A 26,404-nucleotide genomic window follows, 5' to 3' on the forward strand; every position below is an offset into this window, starting at 1 on the left:
TGGTGTGTAGTGGATGGTGATAGTGGTGTAGTGGGTTAGGTTTAGTGGAGTAGGGTTAGGTTTAGTGGAGTAGGTGAGGTGGTAGTGGTGGTAGGTGATGGTAAATTCTAACAGCCCCCCGCAAACTCAAGGAGGATAGAAACTAACCAACTTGAGTTTGAAGAGAGGAACAAAACAAGAAAATACATAAAAATAAAAGAGGATAGGAGACACTGTATGGTCGTGTCAGACCGTTGGTGAAGACACTGGATGGTGGTGTCATAACGTTGTAGAGGACACTGTATGGGGGTGTCATAACCATGTAGAAGACAGTTTATGGGGTCATGTCGGACCGATGTAGAAGACAGTTTACGGGGTCATGTCGGACCGATGTAGAAGACAGTTTACGGGGTCATGTCGGACCGTTGTAACAGACACTGTTGTGACAGTTGTTGTGACAGTTTACGGAGTCTTGCTGGACCCTTGTAGAAACTAACCGGAATCAATGTCGGGACAGTTTACAGAGTCTTGTCGGACCCATAAAGGAGCTAACCGGAATCAATGTCGGGACAGTTTATAGAGTCTTGTCGGACCCTTAAAAGTCGCACCCTCAAAAGGTGTGCCCAATTTGTCAAAAGGCGTGCCATCAAAAGGCGTGCCCATTTTATCAAAAGGTGTACCGGACATGATGGCGAGGCACGTGGGCGCCTTGGCTTGCGTGCCCGTTTGTCGGCTGGTGGTAAGAGGCGCGCGATGCGCGTGGCTGCCTCGGCTATAAGACAGAGGCTGAGGCTGAGGCAAAAAACCTGCGAGAGATATTAGAGAGATTTCTGAGAGAGATTCTGTAACACTCTGTTTTCTGAGAGAGAATTCTGAGAGAGATACTGTGTAACACTCTGGTGCCTAGAAAATGGCTTCATCGTCTTCCCGCGGGCTGCTCACCCTCTTTCCCGACCTCAACGAGTCAACGAGAGAGAGAACTGGTGCGGTGGCACTGGAAACTCAACCAAGCGCCCCGGAGTTTGCTCCGTTGAACTTTCCGATGCGGTCGGTGGAGCAAAGAATGGCAGTGCAGTCAGATGTGGAGGCCAATCAGTATACTTTGAAGGCATGTGTGGAAAGCATGACGGCGGTCACAAATTTGTCGAACCGGCTGCAGAGTAGGACAAATGAGGTGCAGCAGTTAAACTCCCAGCTGGCTCTGCTCCAACGCATGTATAAGGATGCGCGAGCAGAGATAAGCGTGCTAAGGGCAGAAAACAAGGAGCTGAAGCGGAAGGCCACCGTGATGTTCCGATTTGGAGGGCCGCCATATGCTGCAGTGGAGGAGCAGGGAGTAGTGATCATGCCCAGTGGAGTGGGAAACACGGAGGCAACACCGGCAAGGGCCGCCCAGGACGGAGGCAAAAAGAAGAGACCGGCGGCAGAGTAAGTCAGTGGGTGGCCGTCTGCAGAAAAGAAAACAAAGCTGTTGTTGTTGTAATTTTATTTTATTTTATGTTATTTTATTTTATTTTATTTTATTTTATTTTATTTTATTTTATTTTATTTTTGTGTAAAATGTGGATCGGGGTTGATCCCGATATGAATAAAATGAGTGTATTGTGCAAATTTGTAAATTGGTTGCAATTGTTTTTTTTTTTTTTTTTAATAAAGTGAAAAAAATAAAAAGAAAAATAAAAGAAAGAAATAATAATAATAATAATAATAATAATATGTTTAAAAAGTGGGGCGGTGGAATAAATGAAAAGCCACACCACTCAAGAAAAGTGAAAAGTGGGTTATATGGTTGAGTAAATGAAAAAAACAAAAAATAAATAAAGAAATGAAAAGAGGGGGACAAAAGTTGGGCGGTGGTGGAACCAAAACCAGAAATAAATAAATAAAAAGAAAAGAAAAGAAAGAAAAGAAGAGAAGCACGTGGCCCAACTGTGAACATAAAAGAAAGAAAAGAAAGAAAAGATGGTGATTCCATGAAATCAAGAGCCGACAAGACCTTTGTGCCTAGCATAGGTCATTATTGACAAGAAAATGGATGCACAGAGAATTCTCGTGAGGATGACCACCCATTTAAACATGTAGCCATGGCCTTCCTTCCATGTATAAGGGATATTCATGCCAAATAGAACAGCCACCAAAGAATATATCGACACACAGACAGTCCCAGAACTTAGGAAGAGCTCCAGATGATGATGATGATGAGCATTGTTCCTGGGAGGTGCTCCCCCTTTGCCCATGGTTGGGGCTTTCAAGCATGACTGGCGGGAGAGGGTTTGGATCGGACGGCGTGGTCGGCATCAACAGTGACTTTCACGAAGGCCGACGGCAATGGCTTGTGTGGCCTTTGGTTCGGCAGCTATGGAGCTTCGTTGAAGAAGAAAAGAACTGGCCCTTTTGCAAGCCTCAAGACGAAACAAGCGCCAAAATGGCCCAAGACAGTCAGAACAGCTTGGTGGCAGCACGTATCGCCCGCAAGAACAATGGGTGAGTTCTGCGTGAAATGGGTAGATCTGCAGATAAGATGGTGAGACGGAGTACCGGAGTGAAGGTATGTGTAGAAAAATTCTAGCGGACTAGGTTGAGGTCCGGCGGACGGCTAAGGTGAGGTTGCCGCCCGCCGGTGAAGCGAAAAAATACTAGGTGCTAAACCTGCTCTGATACCAAGTTAAAATTCATGTATTATTGATTGATATTGATTGATGAATTGATACATTTTCTGTCTATTACAAATGGTTCCTTATATAGATGTAGGTGTAGTGGATGGTGTGTAGTGGATGGTGATAGTGGTGTAGTGGGTTAGGTTTAGTGGAGTAGGGTTAGGTTTAGTAGAGTAGGTGAGGTGGTAGTGGTGGTAGGTGATGGTAAATTCTAACACATTTCCACAAGAAAAAAAGGCCTACTAAAATCAGCCAACGTACATACCCTGTTCTGAATGGGACACAACTCAATCCAAAAGATTTTAAACCCACAAACAAAGTTCAAAGAAACCAAAAAAGAAAAAAGAAAAAAGAAAAACCTCTTCTCCATTAATCATGGAGACTAATTATGAGTTAAATTCAAAATTTGATGCCTTATCTCAAGGCCAACGAGAGTTGAAGAAATTACAAGAAGAATTGAAGACTTTATATCACTGGATGTCAGAACAATCGACACAGATGGAATCTGCTTTGGTCAAAGCGTTAGCCTCTGTTTTAGGATTAGGAGGTAATTCAGGTACTCCACATAAAGATTGTGAAGGTCAAATAGTAAATGATGATCAATAGGTCCTAAAGCACGACGAGGCGATGTTAATTTGAAAGAAAATTTAGAAGGTATTGAAGTCCTAGTAACCGAAGGGCAAGAAAATCCCACATGGTGATGCATAAAATGGTTTTACCAATGGAAGAGCTTATCATAAAAACGCACTCAAATTGTCAGATCTCACCACCAGCCCTTGTTTAATCAGGTTAGAAGGATTTTGATATCATGTGGTGTTCAAGATTTTAATTGCATTTCTAATCCAAGTTTGGCTGGAGAGTTGAATATTTGAAAGGTAACTCAAGGTTGGGTTCTTTTTCTCAGTTTGGGTGAATGATGCGAAATGCAGATGTCCAATATATAGCTTGCACATAATAACTTTCCACCACATGGAGGCTTAATTTACAATTTTATTAATTAATGTCCTTTTGTATTTAATATATAGTTTTTTATTATTGGTTTCCTATTTTATTAGGGTTTCTAGTATCCTATTTTAGGCATTGTATTAGGCAGGCTTGAATTAATGAAATTGAGATTTGTTTAAGTCTGTGGCCTTCGTGTGATTACGGTTGTGGCCCTTGCATGTTTCTCTCCCCCTATCTCTCTCTTGTTCTCCCTCACTGTTCTTCATCAGAAGATCTTTTGGGAAGTATTTTTCTCTTGGTGCCTTGGTAATGGGGGCAGTTGGAAATTTTGCCATGTTATGACACACACACACACACACACTCACACACACACACACACACACATATATATATATTTATAGCTATCATTGGCTTTTGTTAATCCATGTTAAGAGACTATCTTATTCCAAACTACCAACATATTACTACATTTCCATTCATTTTTTAATTTCTCTTCCATCCCTTTAAATTTCATCTGTAACAGAAACACTTCTTTTGTTAGTAGTTGGAAGGAGGCACTTCACATCTTCCTTTGCTTGACCCATCGATGCGAGCTGTACCTCTCACACCATCTCAATGGAGGAGTAGATTGGAAGCAACAAATAAAAGTGGTGATGCTTCAACGGGGAATCCTAATATGAGCATTCTATTGGATATGAGAAATGGTACTTGCCTCATGCTTCTTTGTAAAATGCTTTAATTGGAAGTGCCTTAACTTACCTCATGCTTCTTTGTAAAATACCCTCATGATTCATAACTTAACATCTCCCTATAAAACATCTTTGGATATCTGTTATTTCTTATTGTTGAAAATTTCATAGCATTTCAAGCTCATTTGTTCAGTTATTGTAGTTTGAAGTTTTATATAATTGCTTGTAATCAGGTTATGAATGGGATGTTGGTCATTTTCATGGGGCTCAGCGACCTAATGTGGACTGCTTCAGGAGCACTTCATTTGGACTATCCCAGTTAGTGGTATGCTCAATTCATGGCAGGTATCAAATTATTGTCCATGGAATTGAACTTTAGGAATGAATACTTTTACTGGGAGGGATGCGAGACAAGTTAGTGTCTGTACTCATTTCAGCCACTATAGTGGTGGGATTGAATTTTACAGGTGTCGTTACATAATGGTGGCAGTTGGTGTCTATTAATTTTGGCTAATTTTTTCCCCTTTCAGCTTCTCTTTTTTATTTATTTACTCAGCGTTGAAGATTGAACATATTATTTTTTTTAATGTAGTTTGTAACTTGTATGTTGAGTTACTTGTGAAACTTCAAGTTATGAGTCATATAATTTTAGTTTGTTTAATAAAATAAATGGTTGATTTTATTTTTAATTTTTTAATATTATTATTTATTTATTTAACATATTTAAGTTGCAAATTTGCAACACAAATACAACATTACAAGTCTATAACCATTACTAACAAACTAAAAATAATAGTAAAGCATTGATTATGAATTTATGACGTATGAAATCATTAATTGTTGAAAGAAAATTTGTTGGACGTCTTGGCCATTTTACAGGCCTATATTTCAGCTTACCTCAATCGCAGATTCGATCTCAGGCCTGATCTCATCTTCAATCTTAGGGTCAATCTCAAGTTTAATATCAGAGTTGACTTCAGGCTTGATTTCAGAGTCGAATTCAAACTTGATCACGGAATCAAATCTCAAGCTCTATTTCAGAGTCGAATTTAGATTTGATATTGGACTCAATCTCAGGCTAGATTCGAGAGTGAAGTAATGTTCAATTTCAGAGTGGATCACAAGTTCAATCTCAGCTTCAATTTCATCTTCAATCTCGGCTTTGATTTCAGGCTCGATTTAGAGCTGACCTCAGGGCTAATTCAGAGTTGAGCTCAGGCCTGATCTTGGAGTTGATTTCAGGGTAAAGAACCTGCCACCCTTGTGTTGGAATGAAGTCTCCATCTTGCCCCCCTATATGTTGGATAAGTGGTACACTAGGCCTGTCACTTTCAAATTCTGAAAATGTCTTTTGTCCCCCTTCCATGATTGAATATGTTAGGCTTGATATTCTATATAGCATGCCTTCCTTGAGACAGTACATGTCACAATGGAGCTGCTTGACTTCCATGTCCAAGCGACCAACTTCATTAAAAATTGCATCAGTCAAATGAATTCCTTCTTCTTCTTCTTCTTCTTCTTCTTCTTTTTTTTTTTTTTTTTTTTTTTTTTTTTTTTTTTTTTTTTTGTGGCACCAACTAAACTCCTCCAGGAAAGGCTATGGAGAACCTCCACTAGTTGGCACCCCTTACTGTTAAGACAATAAATTTTGTCGTCAAGCTTGTAAATCTTGCCTATATATTTCTTCTTTACAATGCCAAATTAAAACATCCAATCCATAATGAGAAACTAACATGATGAAGAACTCGGCATAACAAGCAAATGCACGTCCTGAGAGTCCCATCGGCCATGTCAAAAATTGTTTTCCTAAAAAAAAAGACAAAACAATCAAAGCATGTGATGATGATTGGTGCGTGAGCATCCAAGGACAAGTTTGGTCCAAGTGGATGCATTTATTTCTAATCAAATGGACTGTGCATGGTTGAACGGACAACCAAATATTCTGTTTTGCCTCAACAAAGAGGACTTAGGTGATGGAGAAGGATAGACGAAACAATTGAAGTAAACATTACCACTGCTGAAATGTGTAAACATTACCATTGCAGAAATAGTAAGATTACAGGTCTGAAATGTGTTGAAACTACTTGTAAACTACAGAAAACTAAGCTAATGAAGGTAAGCTAAGGATAAAGGCAATGGGAGATGGATAAACTAGAATTGAAAGATAAATTTGTTGATTGTGGTGCTGGGCATGCCTTCAAAACTTCTATTTGTGCTGCCGGTTTCTAGACCTGAATATGTATTTGTCCTTCAAATAGAACGAAGCCAAGTGTCCCATGCTTCTTGCCACTATCAAACCCAAGATCTGCACTTTCTGGTGGTTTACCTCCATAAACAACCATCCACTGCCTCATAATTGTGCCCATGTTCCTAAAAAGCCTACGGATGTCCTGGCAGTTTGAAGAATTGAATATGTGTCTGTCCCTCCAATAGAATGAGGAAAAGTGTCGCACGCTTTCTCGTCACTAGCAGGCCCACTTCCCATGTTTTTTGGTGGTTTTTCTCCATGAACAATCACTCACTACTTGGGGTAACCACCCATTCTTGAGAGGCTTTTAAACCTCTTCACGTGTCTCTTCCCAATTAGGAGCTGTCCCACTAATATGGGAAGCGGTACAAATTGAAATCTATATTATCTATACTACCTATACTATTATATTAAGGAAAAATTATTGATCCACCGAATTTGGGCTTGTCCGAATTGCCCGAATTACGTAAGTTGTACGACCTCCCGGATAACCTCCCGGCTAACCGCCTGGATGACCGGCGTCACCCTCGTCAATTGCGGTTGTACCCTTGACAACTGTGGCTGTCACCTTTGTCAACCGGCATGCCAACCGACATCCACTCGGATGACCAGCATACTCCCAGATGACCGGCGGGACAACCTCCTGGATGACCGGTGTGTCAACAAGCATGCACAAATTTGGGCAATTCGGGCGAGCACAAATTCGTTAAATGTAGCATTACTCTATATTTAAATGATAGATAGATTTGGTGTCCAAGCTTTTGCTTGCTTCTCCTTATGCCATGTGTCCCTCATTTCTCTATTTGAAACAAAAAAAATTATATAGAAAAGCGCACAAGACTCGAAACCTTGACCTTGAATGTAGAAAAGAAAACTCTTATCACTTGAGCAATACACATATTGTGATATTAATTTCTTTATCATTTATTTTCACTTACTTGAATTCCAAGCACTAGTAACTAATAAAAATCACCTGGGAGCCTTAGATTTTGCTAGTGTTGTCCAGTGTTAAAGCTCAAATTCATCCTCACTTGAATAACTGTCTGGCGGTTAAGGAGAGAAAATAGCGGATTAGGTTGTAACTTGTAACTTCCTCCCTTACTTTTAGGTCTGGATCGGGCCAGCTGGACCATCTTCATTTTGAATTTAAATTTCAACTTCCAACTGAACAAATGTGTCCCTCTCTCTGAAATATTCTTCATCCTCCTCATGTTCTCTGATATTATTTCTTATTTAAGATATTGGTTTAGTTTTCTCAGCATAGAATTTGATAGACAAAACCAAATCTGTTAATTGAAGTTTCACTCGATAGAGACAATGCCTACAACTTATGCAATATTCCATTTTCATCCAGTAAAAATACTGTTTTGCTTTAGCTTCTGTTAGAATTTACCTACACCTACCACCACCTACTACCACACCTACTACACCTACCACCAATTTACCCTCACCTACTCCTCACCTACTACCCAAACCCTCTCCTATATAATGAGCCACTCTGATTTGTAATAGAAGATATCAATCTATCAATCAATCAATAATACATAAATTTTTTACATGGTATCAGAGTAAGGTTGAAAAGCTAATAATTCTCCTTCACCGGCGGGCGGCAGCCTCGCCTTGGCCGCCCGCCGGATCTCTACACATATCTTGAAATTTCTTCGAGTCCACCACCTTCAATAAACCCAACTGAGACTACTCTGGCCTCAAGAGGATCTGTCACTAGAAAACCTTTAACTTTCATCCCTGTGGTCCGAAACCCCGATGGTTGCATCACCCGGGTCTTCCATTTCCGAAGTTCCATTGAAAGGCACTGAAGGTCAGTGGCGAGAGAGCGCTGCACATTTTTCCTAATATTAGAGGCCTCAGAAGGCCCACCAGCAGAGAGTATCTGTAATCTCTTCTCAGACTTTTTTTAAAAGAACGGTAATCTCTTGAGTAAGAGACTCAATCCTGCGTTGATCTTCTTTTCCATCTCCAAATGAGGGTATTAAAGCCTTGGTATGAGCCTTGGCTAGTTCAGCAATTTTCACCCGCACACGTTGCACATTTGCTGATATTTCTTCAGATACATCCACCCAAGCTGGAGGTAGATCCACTGTAAGCGCACCTTGACCGGAGCTTCCTGGATCTTCAGTATTGAGGACGAGCTTCTGAACTTTGATTTCTCTCATTGGGTTCAACAGCTTTTTCTCCGAAGCCATTGTGAATCCTGTGAAGCAGAGCAGAGGGTTTGGAGAGAGAGAAAGAGTAAACTCTACTTACAAGTCATTATTTGCTGTTTTTTTTTTTTTGTTAATAAGAATTTTGTTTGGTTGTGTTTCGTTTCAACCCATACATCATCAGATGATTCCATATATTCTTCTGATTCTGGAGACACATCTACCTGGAAATTTGTCTCTCTAGATTTAGCATTTACATAAGACGAGGAATCAGATTGACCAACAGACTTATGAGAATCTGTTGAAACACTTGGCATGTCAAACACAGTTTGATGTGATTCCTGGAAAATGTCAGCAGACATCTTCTGTGACTGACTCTCAGTATCCCTGAAAGAAGATCTCCCAATTGGTTCAGAACTAGCAGAAGTTTGTGTTCTACCCATGCTTGATCCTGTCCTTGAAGGGCTCCCATCCTTCACCCTGTTATGCATCTCAGTTGAAAATGCAGGAACAGATTTTCCAAAACCATCAAAGGGATCTATGTCATCGCATACCCCACCACTAACTGATGAACCACTGACTTTTGTGCTTCCAGAGTTACCAAGCTTACTGATCTCGTCAAGTGGATCGTTGAACAGCCCGGGGGATGGAACTGTATGGGTTGAAGTTGATTCTAAAACAACGAAGGGGTCCTCCATCACATCAGAAGTCGGTGTGGTTGAATTCCCAGTTGCTTTTTGTGCCTGATTAGACTCTGAAAGTGGCCTGTTGCTTTTTGAGGGAGTTGATCATGTTGCACACTGATGTACCCACGTGGGCTGTACCCATTCTCTCCTCCTCTTTTTAACTTTTCTTTTCTTTTCTTTTCTTTTCTTTTTTTTACGTTTTGAATCTGCCAAGACGTCTTTACCACCGCTCATTTATTATTATTATTATTATTATTATTATTATTCTTATTCCAAAAAAAAAAAAAAAAACAAAAAAAAAATTAAAAAAAAAAAACAAAACAATTGCTGTCACCCCTCTTTTCCTTTCTTTTAAACACAATGTCTCTCACCTGTTTTCATCCACCGCCCACATCCCTCACTTTCTTTCATATATATTTTTTTATTATAATATATATATATATATTTTTTTATCCCTACTTTTATTTTATTTTATTTTATTCTATTTTTTTTTTTTTTATCTTTTGTATAATACTGAAACATTGATAAAAAAAAAAAAAAAAAAAAAAAAACAGCAGAAGAAGAACTGCACACCACACTCATTTTATTCATGTTGGGGCTCACCCCGATTACCATTTTACACAAAAAAAAAAAAAAAAAAAAAAAAAAAAAAAAAAAACAACACAAACCAAAACAAAACACCCACACCCACAGTGGAATTTTTTCTTCTCTACTCGGCCGCCAGTCTCTTCTTTTTTCCTCCGTCCTGGGCGGCCCTTGACGGTACTGCCTCCGTGCTTCCTCGACCACCAAGCCAGTTGCCTCCTCCCTGCTCCTCCACTCCCGCATCTGGTGGTCCTCCAAATCGGAACATCACGGTGGCCTTCCGCTTCAGCTCCTTGTTTTCCGCCCTTAGCACGCTTATCTCTGCTCGCGCATCCTTATACATGCGTTGGAGCAGAGCCAGCTGGGAGTTTACATGCTGCACCTCATTTGTCCTACTCTGCAGCCGGTTCGACAAATTTGTGACCGCCGTCATGGTTTCCACGCATGACTTCAGAGTATACTGATTAGCCTCAATATCAGTTTGCATCGCCATTTTTTGCTCCACCGACCGCATCGGAAAGTTCAATGGAGCAAAACCAGCGGTGTTTGGTTGCGGTTCACTGGCCACCGCACCAGTTATTTCTCTTGTGGGCTCGTTCAGTTCTGGAAAGAGCGTGAGCAGGTTCTGGGTAACTGGACGGGAAGAAGAGGCCATGTTTTTGAGTTGCTAAGTGTTTCAGAGAAGGGTTGGTTTCCGGGTGTTTCAAGATTTGCAGAGACAAGCTCTCCGAGCGTTCAGAGGTTTCAGACTCGTATGCACAGCCTTCGCCTCAACCTTGTTTTAAATAGCCAGGGCCAGCCACGCGCATCGCGCGCCTGACAAACTGGCACGCCTTTTCATGGCACATCTTTTGATAAAGTGGACACGCCTTTTGATGGCACGCCTTTTGATGAATTGGGCACGCCTTTTGATGGCACGCCTTTTGACAAAATTAGGCACACCTTTTGAGGATGCGACTTTTTAAGGGTCCGACAAGACTCTGTAAACTGTCCCGACATTGATTCCGGTTAGCTCCTTTATGGGTCCGACAAGACTCTGTAAACTGTCCCGACATTGATTCCGGTTAGCTCCTTTATGGGTCCGGCAAGACTCTGTAAGCTGTCCCGACATAGATTCCGGTTAGTTTCTACAAGGGTCCGACAAGACTCCGTAAACTGTCTTCTACAACGGTCCGACATGACCCCATAAACTGTCTTCTACAACGGTCCGACATGACCCCATAAACTGTCTTCTACAACGGTCCGACATGACCCCATAAACTGTCTTCTACAACGGTCCGACACCACCATCCAGTGTCCTCTACACCGTTATGACACCCCCATACAGTGTCCTCTACAACGTTATGACACCACCATCCAGTGTCTTCACCAATGGTCTGACACGACCATACAGTGTCTCCTATCCTTTATTATTTTTATGTATTTTCCTGTTTTGTTCCTCTCTCCAAACTCAAGTTGGTTAGTTTCTATCCTCCTTGAGTTTGCGGGGGGCTGTTAGAATTTACCTACACCTACCACCACCTACTACCACACCTACTACACCTACCACCAATTTACCCTCACCTACTCCTCACCTACTACCCAAACCCTCTCCTATATAATGAGCCACTCTGATTTGTAATAGAAGATATCAATCTATCAATCAATCAATAATACATAAATTTTTTACAGCTTCCATTACCTTATCCCATTTTCGAAGAAACTGTCATCTCATCTCTGTTCTTCGTCAGGAATGCTTTTCTCCAGTTTTGTTGCTTTTTTTTTTTTTTTTTTTTTTTAAATAAATTTTGTACAGTTAGTTTTACATTACAATACATGATCTCGTTTAAATCTTTTGGGTACAGATAAGCATGAGGTTTTAAATATAATCTTCTGGCTGGAGTAACATGATGACTTCTTTTTCTCAATGAAGAAAGATGGCATTACTTCATGTCTTTTTCTAATTTTTCCTCACCAGAATTAATATGAAACTGTCAGTCCTCTCTGCAGTAGCTGTTACATGGTTGGGATTTTTACTTCTCTCTCTCTCTCTTTCTTTCTCAATGAAGAAAAGAGGCATTGTTTCTTGTCTCTTTCAATTTCAAGTATTTTCCTCACCAGAATTAGTAAGAAACTGTTAAAATTTACCATCACCTACCACCACCTACTCCTCACCTACTCCTCACCTACTACACTCACCCTCTCCTATATAATGAGCTACTCACCATTTGTAATATAGACAACATAAATCAATCAATAATACATCATTATTAACATGGTATCAGAGCCACGTTAAGACCTTAGTGATTCCGCTTCACCGGCGGGCAGCAGCCTCGCCTTGACCGTCCGCCGGACAAACCCAAATTTTCTAATTCTCTCTCTCCTTCCTCCATACCCTCACCCACATACCAGTACAAAAAAAAAAAAAAAAAAAAAAAAAAAAAAAAAAAAACATTTGGGCGAACACCTCTGTACATCATCCTCACCGTGTACTCGTGCCTACCGTCGGATCGAGCAGCCTTGATGGCCTTGAGAGCTGTCCTCCACGAACACCACCACACGCCGAGTCGCCGACATCAACCTCCGCGGCGAGTCCGAAGACCCCATCTACAAGCAAGCCCACCACACAAGTTTCATGACTGGTTATATCTCTCCCTCTCTATGCCACATCAATATCACCTCCAGCTGCAGAACAAATTATTTCTGCCATTAAGGTTCTGCTTGGGGAGGATGGTTCTAGTAGAGGGGCTCAGCAACTTGCACGGATACGGAAAAAAAAAAACAGCAATTTTTTTTCAAGTCAGAACTACAGAAGATGGGCTTTGAGGTCCTAGGAGCCAATGATTCTCCTGTAATGCCTATAATGCTCTACAATCCACTCAATCTCTCTCTCTCTCTCTACTCAAGGCAAACCCATTCTTCTTTTATTTTTTTAATCACACCCTTTGTTAAAACCTATCACCTACTTCACCCACTAAACCTAACCCACTACACCACTACCACCTCACCTACTCCACTAAACCTAACCCACTACACCACTACCACCTCACCTACTCCACTAAACCCACTACACCACTACCACCTCCACTTTACCTACTCCATCTACCACCTACTACCACCTACTCTTCTATATATAGGAATCATTGTAGCATTCAATAATTCAACAATTACAAACATCAATCAATAATACAATTCTCTTTTTCTCTTTATACATTAAATTTCTACATGGTATCAGAGCAAGGTTAAGAAGCTAGTAATTCTGCTTCACCGGCGGGCGGCAGCCTCGCCTTGGCCGCCCGCCGGACCTCCACACATTCCTTCACTCCGCTGCCACAAATTCCACATCTCTCTCTCTAGATTTAGTATATACAGAGAGCTATGGTGTCTAAGCCAAGCTTACTGAGGAACATTCTGGTTCGACTCTTTGTCTTCGGTGTTCTCATCATCGCCGTCCGATTCGCCTACGTCGTCACCATCAGAGGCGAATCCTGCGATCTCGGAAGCTTCTGCTTCTTTTCCTCGCCGGAAAATCTCAACCTCGTGATCGGCGTCCAAAATCGCAGGTCATCGGCGATCATTTCAAACGACGCCGCCCTGATTGCATCGTCAGCGACATGTTCCATCCCTGGACTGCCGACCTTGGTGCTCGCCTCGGCATTCCCAAGTTCTTGTTCTATGTTACAGAGACATTTGCTTTGCCGGGTCTCCCCGATGATAACATCATATTTACCAAGAGAAAAATCCCATACTAGTTTAAGGAGAAAGGAACTGGTTATGGACAAATAATTGACGAGGTCATGTTACTTTCCAACCCATGTGCACTTTTGTTTTTATTCTACTTTTTGACATACCAACTCATGTGCACCTTTTTTTTTTTTTTTTTTCTGTTTTATTCTACTTTTTGACCCATCATTCCACCACCTTCCTCTTTTTTTCTAAATCATATTTTTATCACCGCCCACTCCATGATACCTATTTATTATTATTATTATTATTATTATTATTATTATTATTATTATTATTATTAAAAAAAAAAAAAAAAATTCATTCCATCTAATTTTTCTGCTCAGTCTTGTACCTTCAAGCCATTCGGATTTGCACAATACACTCATTTTATTTCTATCGGGATTTCGCCCTGATCACAATTTTACACCAAAAAAAAAAAAAAAAAAAAAAAAAAAAAAAAACCAACAAACTCAAACAACCACATCCACAGGCGGGATTTTTCTTCTCTACTCTGCCGCCGGTCTCTTCTTCTTGCCTCCGTCCTGGGCGGCCCTTGCCGGTGCTGCCTCCGTGTTTCCTACGCCGCCGAGCACGTTCACTCCCCCAAGCTCCTCCACTACAGCATATGGTGGACCTCCAAATCGGAACATCACGGTGGCCTTCCGCTTCAGCTCCTTGTTTTCTGTCTTTAGCACACTTATCTCTGCTCGCGCATCCTTATACATGCGTTGGAGCAGAGCCAGCTGGGAGTTTAACTGTTGCACCTCATTTGTCCTGCTCTGTAGCCGGTGCGACAGGTTTGTGACCGCAGTCATGGTTTCCACACATGACTTCAGAGTATACTGATTGGCCTCAATATCAGTTTGCACCGCCATTTTTTGCTCCACCGACCGCATCGGAAAGTTCAACGGAGCAAAACCAGAGATGTTTGGTTGAGGTTCACTGGCCACCGCACCAGTTATTTCTCTTGTGGACTCGTTCAATTCTGGAAAGAGCGTGAGCAGACCACGGGAAGAGGAGGCCATGTTCTGGGTAGCTGGACGGGAAGAAGAGGCCATGTTGCTGAGTGTTTCAGAGACGGGTTGGTTACAGAGTATTACAGAGTTTCTCTCTCAGTAAAGGAAGAGTTTTTTTTTCAGAGGATTTTCAGAAGTTTTTTGTCTGCCTCAGCCTCAGCATCAACCTTGGTTAAATAGACGGGGCAACCACGCGTATCGCGCGCCACTTGACGCCAGACGACAAACGGGCGCGCCAGCCAAGGCACTCACGTGCCTCGCCATCATGTCCGGCACATCTTTTTATGACTTGGGCTCGCCTTTTGATGGCACGTCTTTTTATGGATTGGGCACGCCTTTTGATGGCACGCATTTTTTGAAAAATTGGGCACACCTTTTGAGGGTGCGACTTTTTAGGGGTCCGACAAGACTCTGTAAACTGTCCCGACATTGATTCCGGTTAGCTCCTTCAAGGGTCCGACAAGACTCTGTAAACTGTCCCGACATTGATTCCGGTTAGCTCCTTCAAGGGTCCGACAAGACTCAGTAAACTGTCCCGACATTGATTCCGGTTCGCTCCTTCAAAGGGTCCGACAAGACTCTGTAAACTGTCCCGACATTGATTCCGGTTAGTTTCTACAAGGGTCCAGCAAGACTCCGTAAACTGTCACAACAACTGTCACAACAGTGTCTGTTACAACGGTCCGACATGACCCCGTAAACTGTCTTCTACATCGGTCCGACATGACCCCATAAACTGTCTTCTACATCGGTCTGACACGACCACACAGTGTCTGCTACAACGGTCCGACATGACCCCATAAACTGTCTTCTACATCGGTCTGACACCGCCATCCAGTGTCCTCTACACCGTTATGACACCACCATACAGTGTCCTCTACATGGTTATGACACCCCCATACAGTGTCCTCTACAACGTTATGACACCACCATCCAGTGTCTTCACCAATGGTCTGACACGACCATACAGTGTCTCTTATCCTCTTTTATTTTTTATGTATTTTCTTGTTTTGTTACTCTCTCCAAACTCAAGTTGGTTAGTTCCTATCCCCCTTGAGTTTGCGGGGGGCTGTTAAAACCTATCACCTACTTCACCCACTAAACCTAACCCACTACACCACTACCACCTCAGCTACTCCACTAAACCTAACCCACTACACCACTACCACCTCACCTACTCCACTAAACCCACTACACCACTACCACCTCCACTTTACCTACTCCATCTACCACCTACTCTTCTATATATAGGAATCATTGTAGCATTCAATAATTCAACAATTACAAACATCAATCAATAATACAATTCTCTTTTTCTCTTTATACATTAAATTTCTACACCCTTGATGTCTTCACCTTTCTTTTCTTTATCTTTTTCAGATACGCACTTATCATGTTTTTTTTTTAGATTCCACCACTACCCACACACTTCTCTTTCACTTTCTAAAACATAAAAAAAAAAAAAAAAAAAAAAGTCAGTATTATAGTATGATATCTTTTATTGGGCAGACCTATGCACATGGGCACTTTCTCTCTCCCTCTCGACAGACCTATGCACATGGGCACACACTCCACACACAACTCAGATACACCCTTATCTCTGTTGATCCCACTTTTCCCCATTTTATTTCTTTTCTTTTATTTTATTTTATTTCTTTATTTATTTTATTTATTTATTTTTTTTTCCTTCAAAAAAAAAATAAAAAATAAAAAATAAAAAATAATATACCAAACATAAAAAAAAAAAATAAATAAATAAAAACATACACACAAAACCTTTTATTCATGTCGGGGCTCCCCCGATCACCATTTTACACAAAAAAAAAACAAAAACAAAAACAAACCAACAAACAAAAAAAAAAAAAAAAAAACAAACCAACACAACTCGGAACAGTGGGATTTTTCTTCTCTATTCTGCCGCCAGTCTCTTCTTTTTGCCTACGTCCTGGGCAGTCCTTGACGGTGTTGCCTCCGTGTTTCCCATGCCACCGAGCACATTCAATCCTCCCTGCTCCTCCACTACAGCATATGGTGGACTTCCAAATCGGAACATCACGGTGGCCTTCCGCTTCAGCTCCTTATTTTCTGCCTTCAGCACGCTTATCTCTGCTCGCGCATCCTTATACATGCGTTGGAGCAGAGCCAGCTGGGAGTTTAACTGTTGCACCTCATTTGTCCTGCTCTGCAGCCGGTGCGACAAGTTTGTGACCGCAGTCATGGTTTCCACACATGACTTCAGAGTATACTGATTGGCCTCAATATCAGTTTGCACCGTCATTTTTTGCTCCACCGACCGCATCGGAAAGTTCAACGGAGCAAAACCAGAGGTGTTTGGTTGAGGTTCACTGGCCACCGCACCAGTTATTTCTCTTGTGGACTCGTTCAGTTCTGGAAAGAGCGTGAGCAGACCACGGGAAGAGGAGGCCATGTTCTGGGTAGCTGGACGGGAAGAAGAGGCCATGTTGCTGAGCATTTCAGAGACGGGTTGGTTACAAAGTATTACAGAGTTTCTCTCTCAGCAAAGGAAGAGTTTTTTCAGAGGATTTTTCAGAAGTTTTTTGTCTGCCTCAGCCTCAGCATCAACCTTGGTTAAATAGCCAAGGCAGCCACGCGCATCATGCGCCGCTCGGCGCCAACCTGGACACACCTTTTGATGGCACGCCTTTTGATGAATTGGGCACGCCTTTTGATGGCACGCCTTTTTTGACCAATTGGACACACCTTTTGAGGGTGCGACTTTTTAGGGGTCCGACAAGACTCTGTAAACTGTCCCGACATAGATTCCGGTTAGTTTCTACAGGGGTTCGACAAGACTCTGTAAACTGTCCCGACATAGATTCCGGTTAGTTTCTACAAGGGTCCGACAAGACTCTGTAAACTGTCCCGACATAGATTCCGGTTAGTTTCTACAAGGGTCCGACAAGACTCTGTAAACTGTCCCGACATTGATTCCGGTTAGTTTCTATAAGGGTCCGACAAGACTCTGTAAACTGTCCCGACATTGATTTCGGTTAGCTCCTTCATGGGTCCGACAAGACTTTATAAACTGTCCCGACATTGATTCCGGTTAGTTTCTACAAGGGTCCGACAAGACTCTGTAAACTGTCCCGACATTGATTCCGGTTAGTTTCTACAAGGGTCCAGCAAGACTCCGTAAACTGTCCCGACATTGATTCCGGTTAGTTTCTACAAGGGTCCAGCAAGACTCCGTAAACTGTCACAACAACTGTCACAACATTGTCTGCTACAACGGTCCGACATGACCCCATAAACTGTCTTCTACATCGGTCTGACACCGCCATCCAGTGTCCTGTACACCGTTATGACATCACCATACAGTGTCCTCTACAACGTTATGACACCACCATCCAGTGTCTTCACCAATGGTCTGACACGACCATACAGTGTCTCCTATCCTCTTTTATTTTTATGTATTTTCTTGTTTTGTTACTCTCTCCAAACTCAAGTTGGTTAGTTTCTATCCTCCTTGAGTTTGCGGGGGGCTGTTAAAATTTACCATCACCTACCACCACCTACTCCTCACCTACTCCTCACCTACTACACTCACCCTCTCCTATATAATGAGCCACTCACCATTTGTAATATAGACAACATAAATCAATCAATAATACATCATTATTATCTCAGTCCTCACTGCAGTAGCTCTTACATGCTTGGGATTTTTTGTTTCCTTGTAGCCAATGGTGTGCCTACATGTTATTGTTGTGGTACAATTTATTTTCTTTGCTTCATTGTGACTACAATATGGTGTACGTTGAATTTTGCTACCATTATTTAGAGTTATGCAAAAAATCTTCTTTCTAGGAATCTATGTGAACTGAATCCATTTTGTCTATGCTTCAATAATCTAGGTCAACGGTTCAGATCTTTTAGCCTGTGTTGATGAAGAGAAAACAGATATATTTATGTACTGTACAGGAGGTATCCGTTGCGACATATATTCTACGATCCTAAGGTATCCCCATCTGTACTTTTTGTTTTACTTTCATTTATCTTTCGCGCTATGAAAAAGGGAACTTGTAGATTGACCTGGACCATCTCCAACTGGGCTGCTTTGGTTGAAATAGACAAGTTTAAATGTGGAAGCACTCAAGCAAGCTGATGCAATAGGCAAATAACAATGCTGTCCATGAGCAACTATCTGTCATCTTCAAGACCCAGATATTTTGTTCTGCAATTTCTGTTTTAGTGTTGGAATCATTAAAATGATTTTTTAAATATTATATGAGTATTGGCTAGTGAGGATGCTTTAAAACTTATTTGTTTGTTTTGTTTTGATCAGTTACCACTCTTGAAAACTCATAAGCCATGTAATATCTGGCTTTGCCTTGATATGCTTGGAAGTCTTTTAAAAATTTCGGTACAGATTAAGAACTATCAAATATGGGAGAAAAAAAATGTTTACCATGATGGTTTTCTAAGCTAATAAAGAGGAGCACAAGAGTTGTGTGAGTACCCAAGCATCAGTACTGCACAGACTAATACATGTCTCATGGCATTGGCTTTGCTTTTCTAGATTGCCTCAAAAGAGCAGATGTTTTCTGATAACCTCAATCTCTATAGAGACAACTAAAGCAGCCAACTAAGGCATTGTTATCATGTCCTCCAATAATGTTGTTTTAGTTACTAATTTTCCATTTTTGTGTACTAGTTTTCTTTAAAAGTAGTTGTTTGTTTCCAGAGTTGAGTTTTATTACTATGTTGCTCATACTAGTTTTGACATTTTTGGCATGTGTTAAAATTATTGTTGGGTATAAATTCTGACTTGGCTTTTGTTCTGTTTATGACTACATCTGTTATTTTGCAATATACATTTTTTCTACAGTAAGTAATTTAGCACAAAACTTGACTCATGGATCACCATTACAATGTGTTCTAGAAAATTTGATTACAAAACAGACTTGGAACGCCTTTAGAAAACCAAAAACAAAAAGGTTACCAAAATGGGTCCTTAATTGTCTACTACTCATCAAATCAATGGGCCACTTATACCACGTGAGATCAAATTTTTAGTACTTTTTTATTTTATTTTATTTATTTTATTTTAGGACCCGATGATATCCCTATTGAAGCTTGGAAGTGTTTGGGTAAAAAGGGAGTTGGTTGGTTGATTAGGTTGTTTAGCAAAATTTTATTGACTAGGAACATGCCAGATGAGTGGAGAAAGAGTATTTTAGTGCCAATCTATAAGAATAAAGGTGATGTCTAGAATTGTAACAACTATAGAGGAATCAAGCTAATGTGTCATATAATGAAAGTGTAGGAGAGGGTGATGGAACGCCGATTGCGAGATATAATAAAGATGTCCGAGAATCAATTTGGGTTTATGCCTGGTAGGTCAACAATGGAAGCGATCTATCTTTTGAGGAGAGTAATAGAAAAGTATAAAGAAAATAAAAGAGACATTCATATGGTGTTTATCGACCTTGAAAAAGCATATGACAGAGTGCCCCGGGATATAATATGGTGGGTGTTAGAGAAGAAAGGGGTGACAAAAGGTTACATTGACGTGATTAGGGACATGTATGAAGGGGTGGTGACCACTATTAGATCGCCAGTTGGAGAGACAAATGAATTTCCTATCACTGTAGGGTTACACTAAGGATCTACCTTAAATCCTTATCTTTTTGCTTTAGTTATGGACGAGTTGACGATAAATATTCAGGATGACATGCCATGGTGCATGCTTTTTGCAGACGATATTGTGCTAGTGGATGAGACTAGAGAAGGAGTTAACACAAAGTTAGAGATTTGGAGAAAAGCTCTTGAATCTAAAGGATTCCGGATAAGCAGAATTAAGACAGAATACATGGAGTGTAAATTTAGTAACAGTAACAATGAAAGCAGAGGAGAAGTGAAGATTGAGAACCAAGAATTGCCTAAGAGTGAATATTTTCGTTATTTAGGGTCGATTATCACAACAGCGGGGAGAAATTGATGCAGATGTGGCCCATAGGATTAAGGCGGTATGGTGTAAGTGGAGAAGTGCGTCTGGGGTATTGTGCGATAAACGAATACCCACTAGACTAAAAGGTAAGTTTTATAGAACAGTGATTAGATCAGCTATGTTGTATGGGACGAAGTGTTGGGTAATCAAGAAACAATATGTAGATAAGATGAGTGTGGTTGAGATGAGGATGGTAAGGTGGATGTGTGGTAAGACTAGACAAGACAGGATGAGGAATGAGTGTATTCGGGAATGGGTAGGAGTAGCACCGATAGAAGATAAGTTGAGAGAGAATCGTTTGAGATGGTTTGGTCATATTCAACGGAAACCAACAGAGGCAGTAGTGAAGAGATGTGATGCTGTAACGGTAGATGGAAGTGTTAGGAGACGGGGTAGGCCTAGATTAACGTTGACTAGCGTTTTAAATAGAGATATGAATCTACTTAATTTGACTAATGAAATGGCCTTTGATAGGGCCGCGTGGAGAAGAAGGATTCATGTAGCCAACCCCATTTGATGGGACTTAAGGCTTGGTTTGGTTGGTTGGTATTTTTTTGGTGCTTGTGCGTGCATGTGTTTAACTTTAGTTTTCTTTTTCATCTCTTTCTGCGGCTAAATTATTTGATTCTATTGACGAGTGTTCTCATATACATGGCAGACAAAGGGGCTTCCAAAACTTGTACACCTTGAAGGGAGGTGTTTCTCATTATCTTGAGAATGAAGGTCCCGTAGAGTGGGTGGGGAATCTCTTCGTGTTTGACTCCCGACTTTCTCTACCTCCTTCTGCCTACAAGCCAGAAATTATGACTGAAGCAAACTGCACACAAGAGCTTTCGGAAAATAGTTCACTTGCTAGATGCTACATTTGTGGTTCAGAACTTTCTGAACTGAGGCACCGCAACTGTGCAAATCTCGATTGCAACTTGCTTTTCCTGTAAGTCTCAGTTTTTTTTTGCTTATACGAGAATTATATTTAAAACATTTCTTTGATCCAAGAAAATTAGAGAACCCAAAAAGGTATAATGCATCAAGAAAAACACAGTAATTAGGAATCAATCAACCTCCCTTATTGGGCACCCTTCACTTGGTAAGGATATGGGATATGTGTCCAACATGTCTAGTTGGACATGCATTGAGAACTCATATGTTGTATTTTAAACTTACTATATAATTGTACAAATGCCATCTTATTATGTTACTTTGGCAACATGATTTCTTCAAAATGAGTAGTGCACTTGCTTAAATTTTTTTTGTTGCATAAAATCACCATTTTACCCCTAGGAAAGCATTAAGAAAAATGAATATTTAAATGAGGTTGTGTGTCCTTGGACTTGGGAATTTGTTGATACTGATGCTTAGAAACATACCTGCACCAGATGCTTACTAAGAGCCCATGTAACATAGATCTATCTGATCCTTAAATCTCCATTCACATCTGTCTTAATGATATGTTTCTAGGACCAAAAGTTTCTTGTCCACACCTTCAACCTTATTGTAATTCCGACACCAGGTGCTCAAACTGAGTTTTGATTCTTCAAGCATAACTGCCCTTTGAAATTCTGATATTTATCTGTGGACCACTTTAAGAAAATAGTCTCTGTTGATTTGTGATCATCCTTACCCTGTAATGGTTTATGCTACGTTTTTTTCGGCGGAAAACTTTTTCTAGAATATGTTTTCTGGAGAAAACATTTTTCAATGTTATTGTTTGCTTAAGTTTTCTGGTAGGTATTTGAACTGGATTTTTTTAATTTCTAGTTTAGGTCCATTCGTAGTAATTTAAGAAGTTATTTCATTCAAAGATTTTGTAGACCAGTTTTAGGTGGATGATTCCCCCCCTCCTTTATTTCCCGTACTACTGGCTCCTATTAATGTCAATTCCAGCTTCTCCATGATCATGTCTGCTGTATTCTGCCTTCGTCTTGGATTAAGCTTTTTTAGTTTGAACAGTGGGTTCTATATCCTTGCTTAGGCAAAATCTATCAAACTAGAAATTATTATTATTATTATTATTATTATTATTTAATCTTGCTGAAACATGTACATTTTATTGTCAATTTTCAGATGCTGTACAGGTTGTGTGAAAGATTTTAGAGGGTGCTGTTGTTTAAGATGCACATATGCCAGTCGGCGTAGACCTGTGCTACCACCAGGAGGACATCAGAGATACAAAAAATGGCATTATTATCGGGATTTGGATTTGCACAGCATTTAACAGCCTATTATGCTTATCAGAGGTTGAAATCCATTTTATTTAGTTTGGGGTTTCGGGTATTTATTCATTTATTATCGCAGATTGCCTGCATATGTTGTAAAACACATCTAGTCTCCAAAAGCATAAAATAAAATAAAGTAGGCCATGCAAGGGAAGTTACCCTTGAATCTCTGTGCTACTATCTTCACCCGATTGTTTGCATTGAGCCGAGGATTTAATGTATTTGGCATGCAAAGTGGAGAGGAGAGAAGAGGAGAGGAGTTCCTAAGGGGACTGTTTTCTTTTATTTTTAGTTAACAAAACAAAAGGAAAACTGTGTGCAATACTCTTTTGTGGCCCTTTCTGCACTCATGGCTGAAGCAAAAGCATGTTCTGAAGTTCTACAATGGTGTGTTAAGGCTATTACTATTTATACGGACTGTCAAGTGCTAATCAACAAGCTCAAGGAGGAGATGGAAGATTGGGGGGTGATGCACTTGTTATTAGATATTAATAAGTTGCTTTGTAACAAGTTTTGATTATGTACGTATTTCGAAGTCTTCAAGGAAGGTAGTTGAGGTAGCACATGACGTAGCTGCCAAAATTGCCTCTCTTTCATGAACAAACCTGCAATTAGTTTTGGGTTATGTTTAACTATGCAAACATTTTCTTTTTAATGTCGGTGCGTAAAAAGTATATTAAAATATACAAAAAAAAATGAATAAAAACATATTAAATCGTGTGAAAATATATAAAATAATATCAAATGTTGTCACCATTGTATTGTCTACAAGAACTTGTTTCTTAGTCGTTAACATGGTTTTTTGGCCATTTACTATGTTTCGTGCAGAGTCTGCTCATTCTGAAAAGTAGCCAACAAAAAAAAGAATCAAAAAAAATCTTAAAATCAGTTCATGTGCAATGCACGTATTCAAACACTATCATATAAAATGAATATGCAAGTTTTAACTTTTTAGTATTAATTAGATTTTAAGGAACGTTGGTGATATATATATACTTCTTGGGCAAATTACACTAACAGTTCCTATAGTTTGAGACTCGTGTCACTTTAATTCATGACTTTTCAATTGTAATATATTTGACTCTGAATTTTCAATCTTGTTCCAAATAAGGATAATTGAAGATATTATTGTTTAATTTTAAGGGCAAAATCATCAATTTAATAAAATATAAACCAATTTGACAAAAATAAATGTCAAAAAAATATTTTTAATTTTTTTAAAAATATTTTTACCTACCAATGATAAAATTATGTAAAATTGATAAGAATTAATAAAAATTACAAGATTAATTTTTTAAAATTAATTTTACATGATCATCATCCAAACACATAATAAAAATTAATTTGGTAAAAAAATAAATAAATGTCTAAAAGATTTATCAATTTTACATAATTTTATTTTTAATGGGTAGAAATAATTTTTAAAAATTCAAAGATATTTATTTGACATTTATTTTTGTCAAATTAATTTATATTTCATCAAATTGACAATTTTATCCTTGAAAAATCTAATGATATTTTCAATTATCTTTATTTGGAACAAGATTCAAAATTCAGGGTCAAATGTGTCACAATTGAAAACTCTGGAACCAAAGTGATACAAGTCCCAAACTATAAGGACTATTAGTGTAATTCACCCATACTCCTTTTTGGAATCAATAGGCCTGACACCTCTTTTTAAAATTTAAATTATTTGGAATAAGATTCAAAATTCAGGATCAAATGGGTCACAATTGAAAAGTTAAGAACCAAAGTGATACAAACTCTAAACTATAAAAACTATTAATGTAATTCACCCATATGTTTTTTTTGGAATCAATAGGCCTTACACCTCTTTTTAATATTTAAATTATTTTATTTTATCTCATTACATCCTCCATAATTTTAAATATATAATCATCCCTAACTTCCCATCATCTCTTTACATCCTTGACATTTCAAACCCTAACACCCCACCCCACCCCACCTCACCTCACCTCACCTCACCTCACTTTCAATTGCTACACCCACCACCCCACTGTCTCGCACCACTATGTCCCGACCACCATTGCAACACAACCTCCTATTGTTGTGACAGCCCTAGTCATTCATCAGTAGATAGAGTTTCACATCGAAGAATAAAAGGAGGATGAGGATGTGGCAATCGGGCGCAAAAAAGGGTGGCAATTGGTGGGGAGAGTTGGGTGGGTAGAAAAATTCGGATTTCATAATTTTAGGATTTGAGAACTTTTGACGGCAATTTTATGGGGGCTTTTCTCAAACTAAACCTCTTTTGAATTCCCAAACTAAGCTAAAGCGCTATTACAAATCGTACTTTCACTGTTTGGAGCCCAAAATTTGATGAATAGTAAAAGCGCTATTGTAAAATGCGCTTTTAATTAATAAATCGCTGTTTTAAATCGCGCTTTTAACATAAATTTTTTTTTCTAAAGAAAAATAGCGTTTTCACTGTGCATATAATTTTTTTTTTTTCTTTTTAGAAAACGTTATTTGAAATAACGTTTCTACTGTTGACCAAAACCAACCCCCCTCTGACACACGCACACACCCACAAACACCCAGCCCACACTCTTAACCATTAAAATAATATAATTTTTATATATAATAATAATTTATAATAATAAATTATATAATTTTTATAATTTTCATAAATATAAATCATTTTTAGGTTATGGATGGTTTGATTTATAACACGTATGTGAGGGTAAAAATTTTTATAATCAAAAATAATTTTTGCAATTTTTATAATCAAAAATAATTTATAAATTACCAAAAATAATTTATAATACGTATGTATTTACTTTAAATAGATTATTTTTGATACGTATGTATTAAATGTGAAGATGGGTTTACTGTATGTAAATGTGAAGATGGATTTACTGTAAATGTAAATGTGAAGATACGTATTAAATTATTTACATACGTATTAATTATAAATTTTTATAAATTATTTTTGAATAATACATACGTATTATAAAACGTGAAGATGGATTTACTGTAAAAAATTTTAAATAAAAAATGTGAAGATTTAAATAATACATACGTATTATAAATTATTATAAAAAAATTTATAATACATACGTGTTATAAAATTTTATTAATAATTTATTTTATAAAATAATTATTATATATTTATTAATAATTTATTTAAAGTATATATATAATACATACGTATCAAAAATAATTTATTTAAAGTAAATATATAAAAATTATATATATAATACATACGTATTATATATAATTTATTTAAAGTAAATACATATGTATTATAAATTATTATAAAAAATTTTATAAAACATACGTATTATAAATTATTTTTGGTAATTTATAAATTATTTTTGATTATAAAAATTGCAAAAATTATTTTTGATTATAAAAATTTTTACCCTTACATACGTGTTATAAATCAAACCATCCATAACCTAAAAATAATTTATATTTATGAAAATTATAAAAATTATATAATTTATTATTATAAATTATTATTATATATAAAAATTATATTATTTTAATGGTTAAGAGTGTGGGTTGGGTGTTTGTGGGTGTGT

At 38.8% G+C, this 26,404-nt stretch overlaps 1 protein-coding gene and 1 pseudogene across 3 annotated transcripts in view; one reads left to right on the forward strand and one right to left on the reverse strand.

Annotated features, from left to right (window-relative positions):
* Positions 1-23,511, forward strand: part of LOC114270425 (Rhodanese/Cell cycle control phosphatase superfamily protein) — a 53,149-nt gene extending 29,638 nt beyond the window's left edge. For 2 of the 3 annotated variants that reach the window (XM_028211912.2, XM_028211913.2), the window contains 5 exons: positions 4,126-4,285; positions 4,504-4,595; positions 18,545-18,648; positions 21,299-21,574; positions 22,705-23,511. In XM_028211912.2, the coding sequence (XP_028067713.2) occupies positions 4,126-4,285; positions 4,504-4,595; positions 18,545-18,648; positions 21,299-21,574; positions 22,705-22,855 (783 nt within the window). In that variant the 3' untranslated portion in view covers positions 22,856-23,511. The remainder of the gene's footprint in view (positions 1-4,125; positions 4,286-4,503; positions 4,596-18,544; positions 18,649-21,298; positions 21,575-22,704) is intronic. The other variant, XM_028211914.2, reaches the window with a different exon arrangement.
* Positions 7,896-8,801, reverse strand: LOC145789655 (tlg2p-like protein a pseudogene; annotated as a pseudogene).
* Positions 23,512-26,404: the final 2,893 nt, after the last annotated feature.

Source organism: Camellia sinensis, chromosome 4 (genome assembly GCF_055761805.1).
Source record: "Camellia sinensis isolate YWXY chromosome 4, ASM5576180v1, whole genome shotgun sequence".
NCBI classification, from domain to species: domain Eukaryota; kingdom Viridiplantae; phylum Streptophyta; class Magnoliopsida; order Ericales; family Theaceae; genus Camellia; species Camellia sinensis.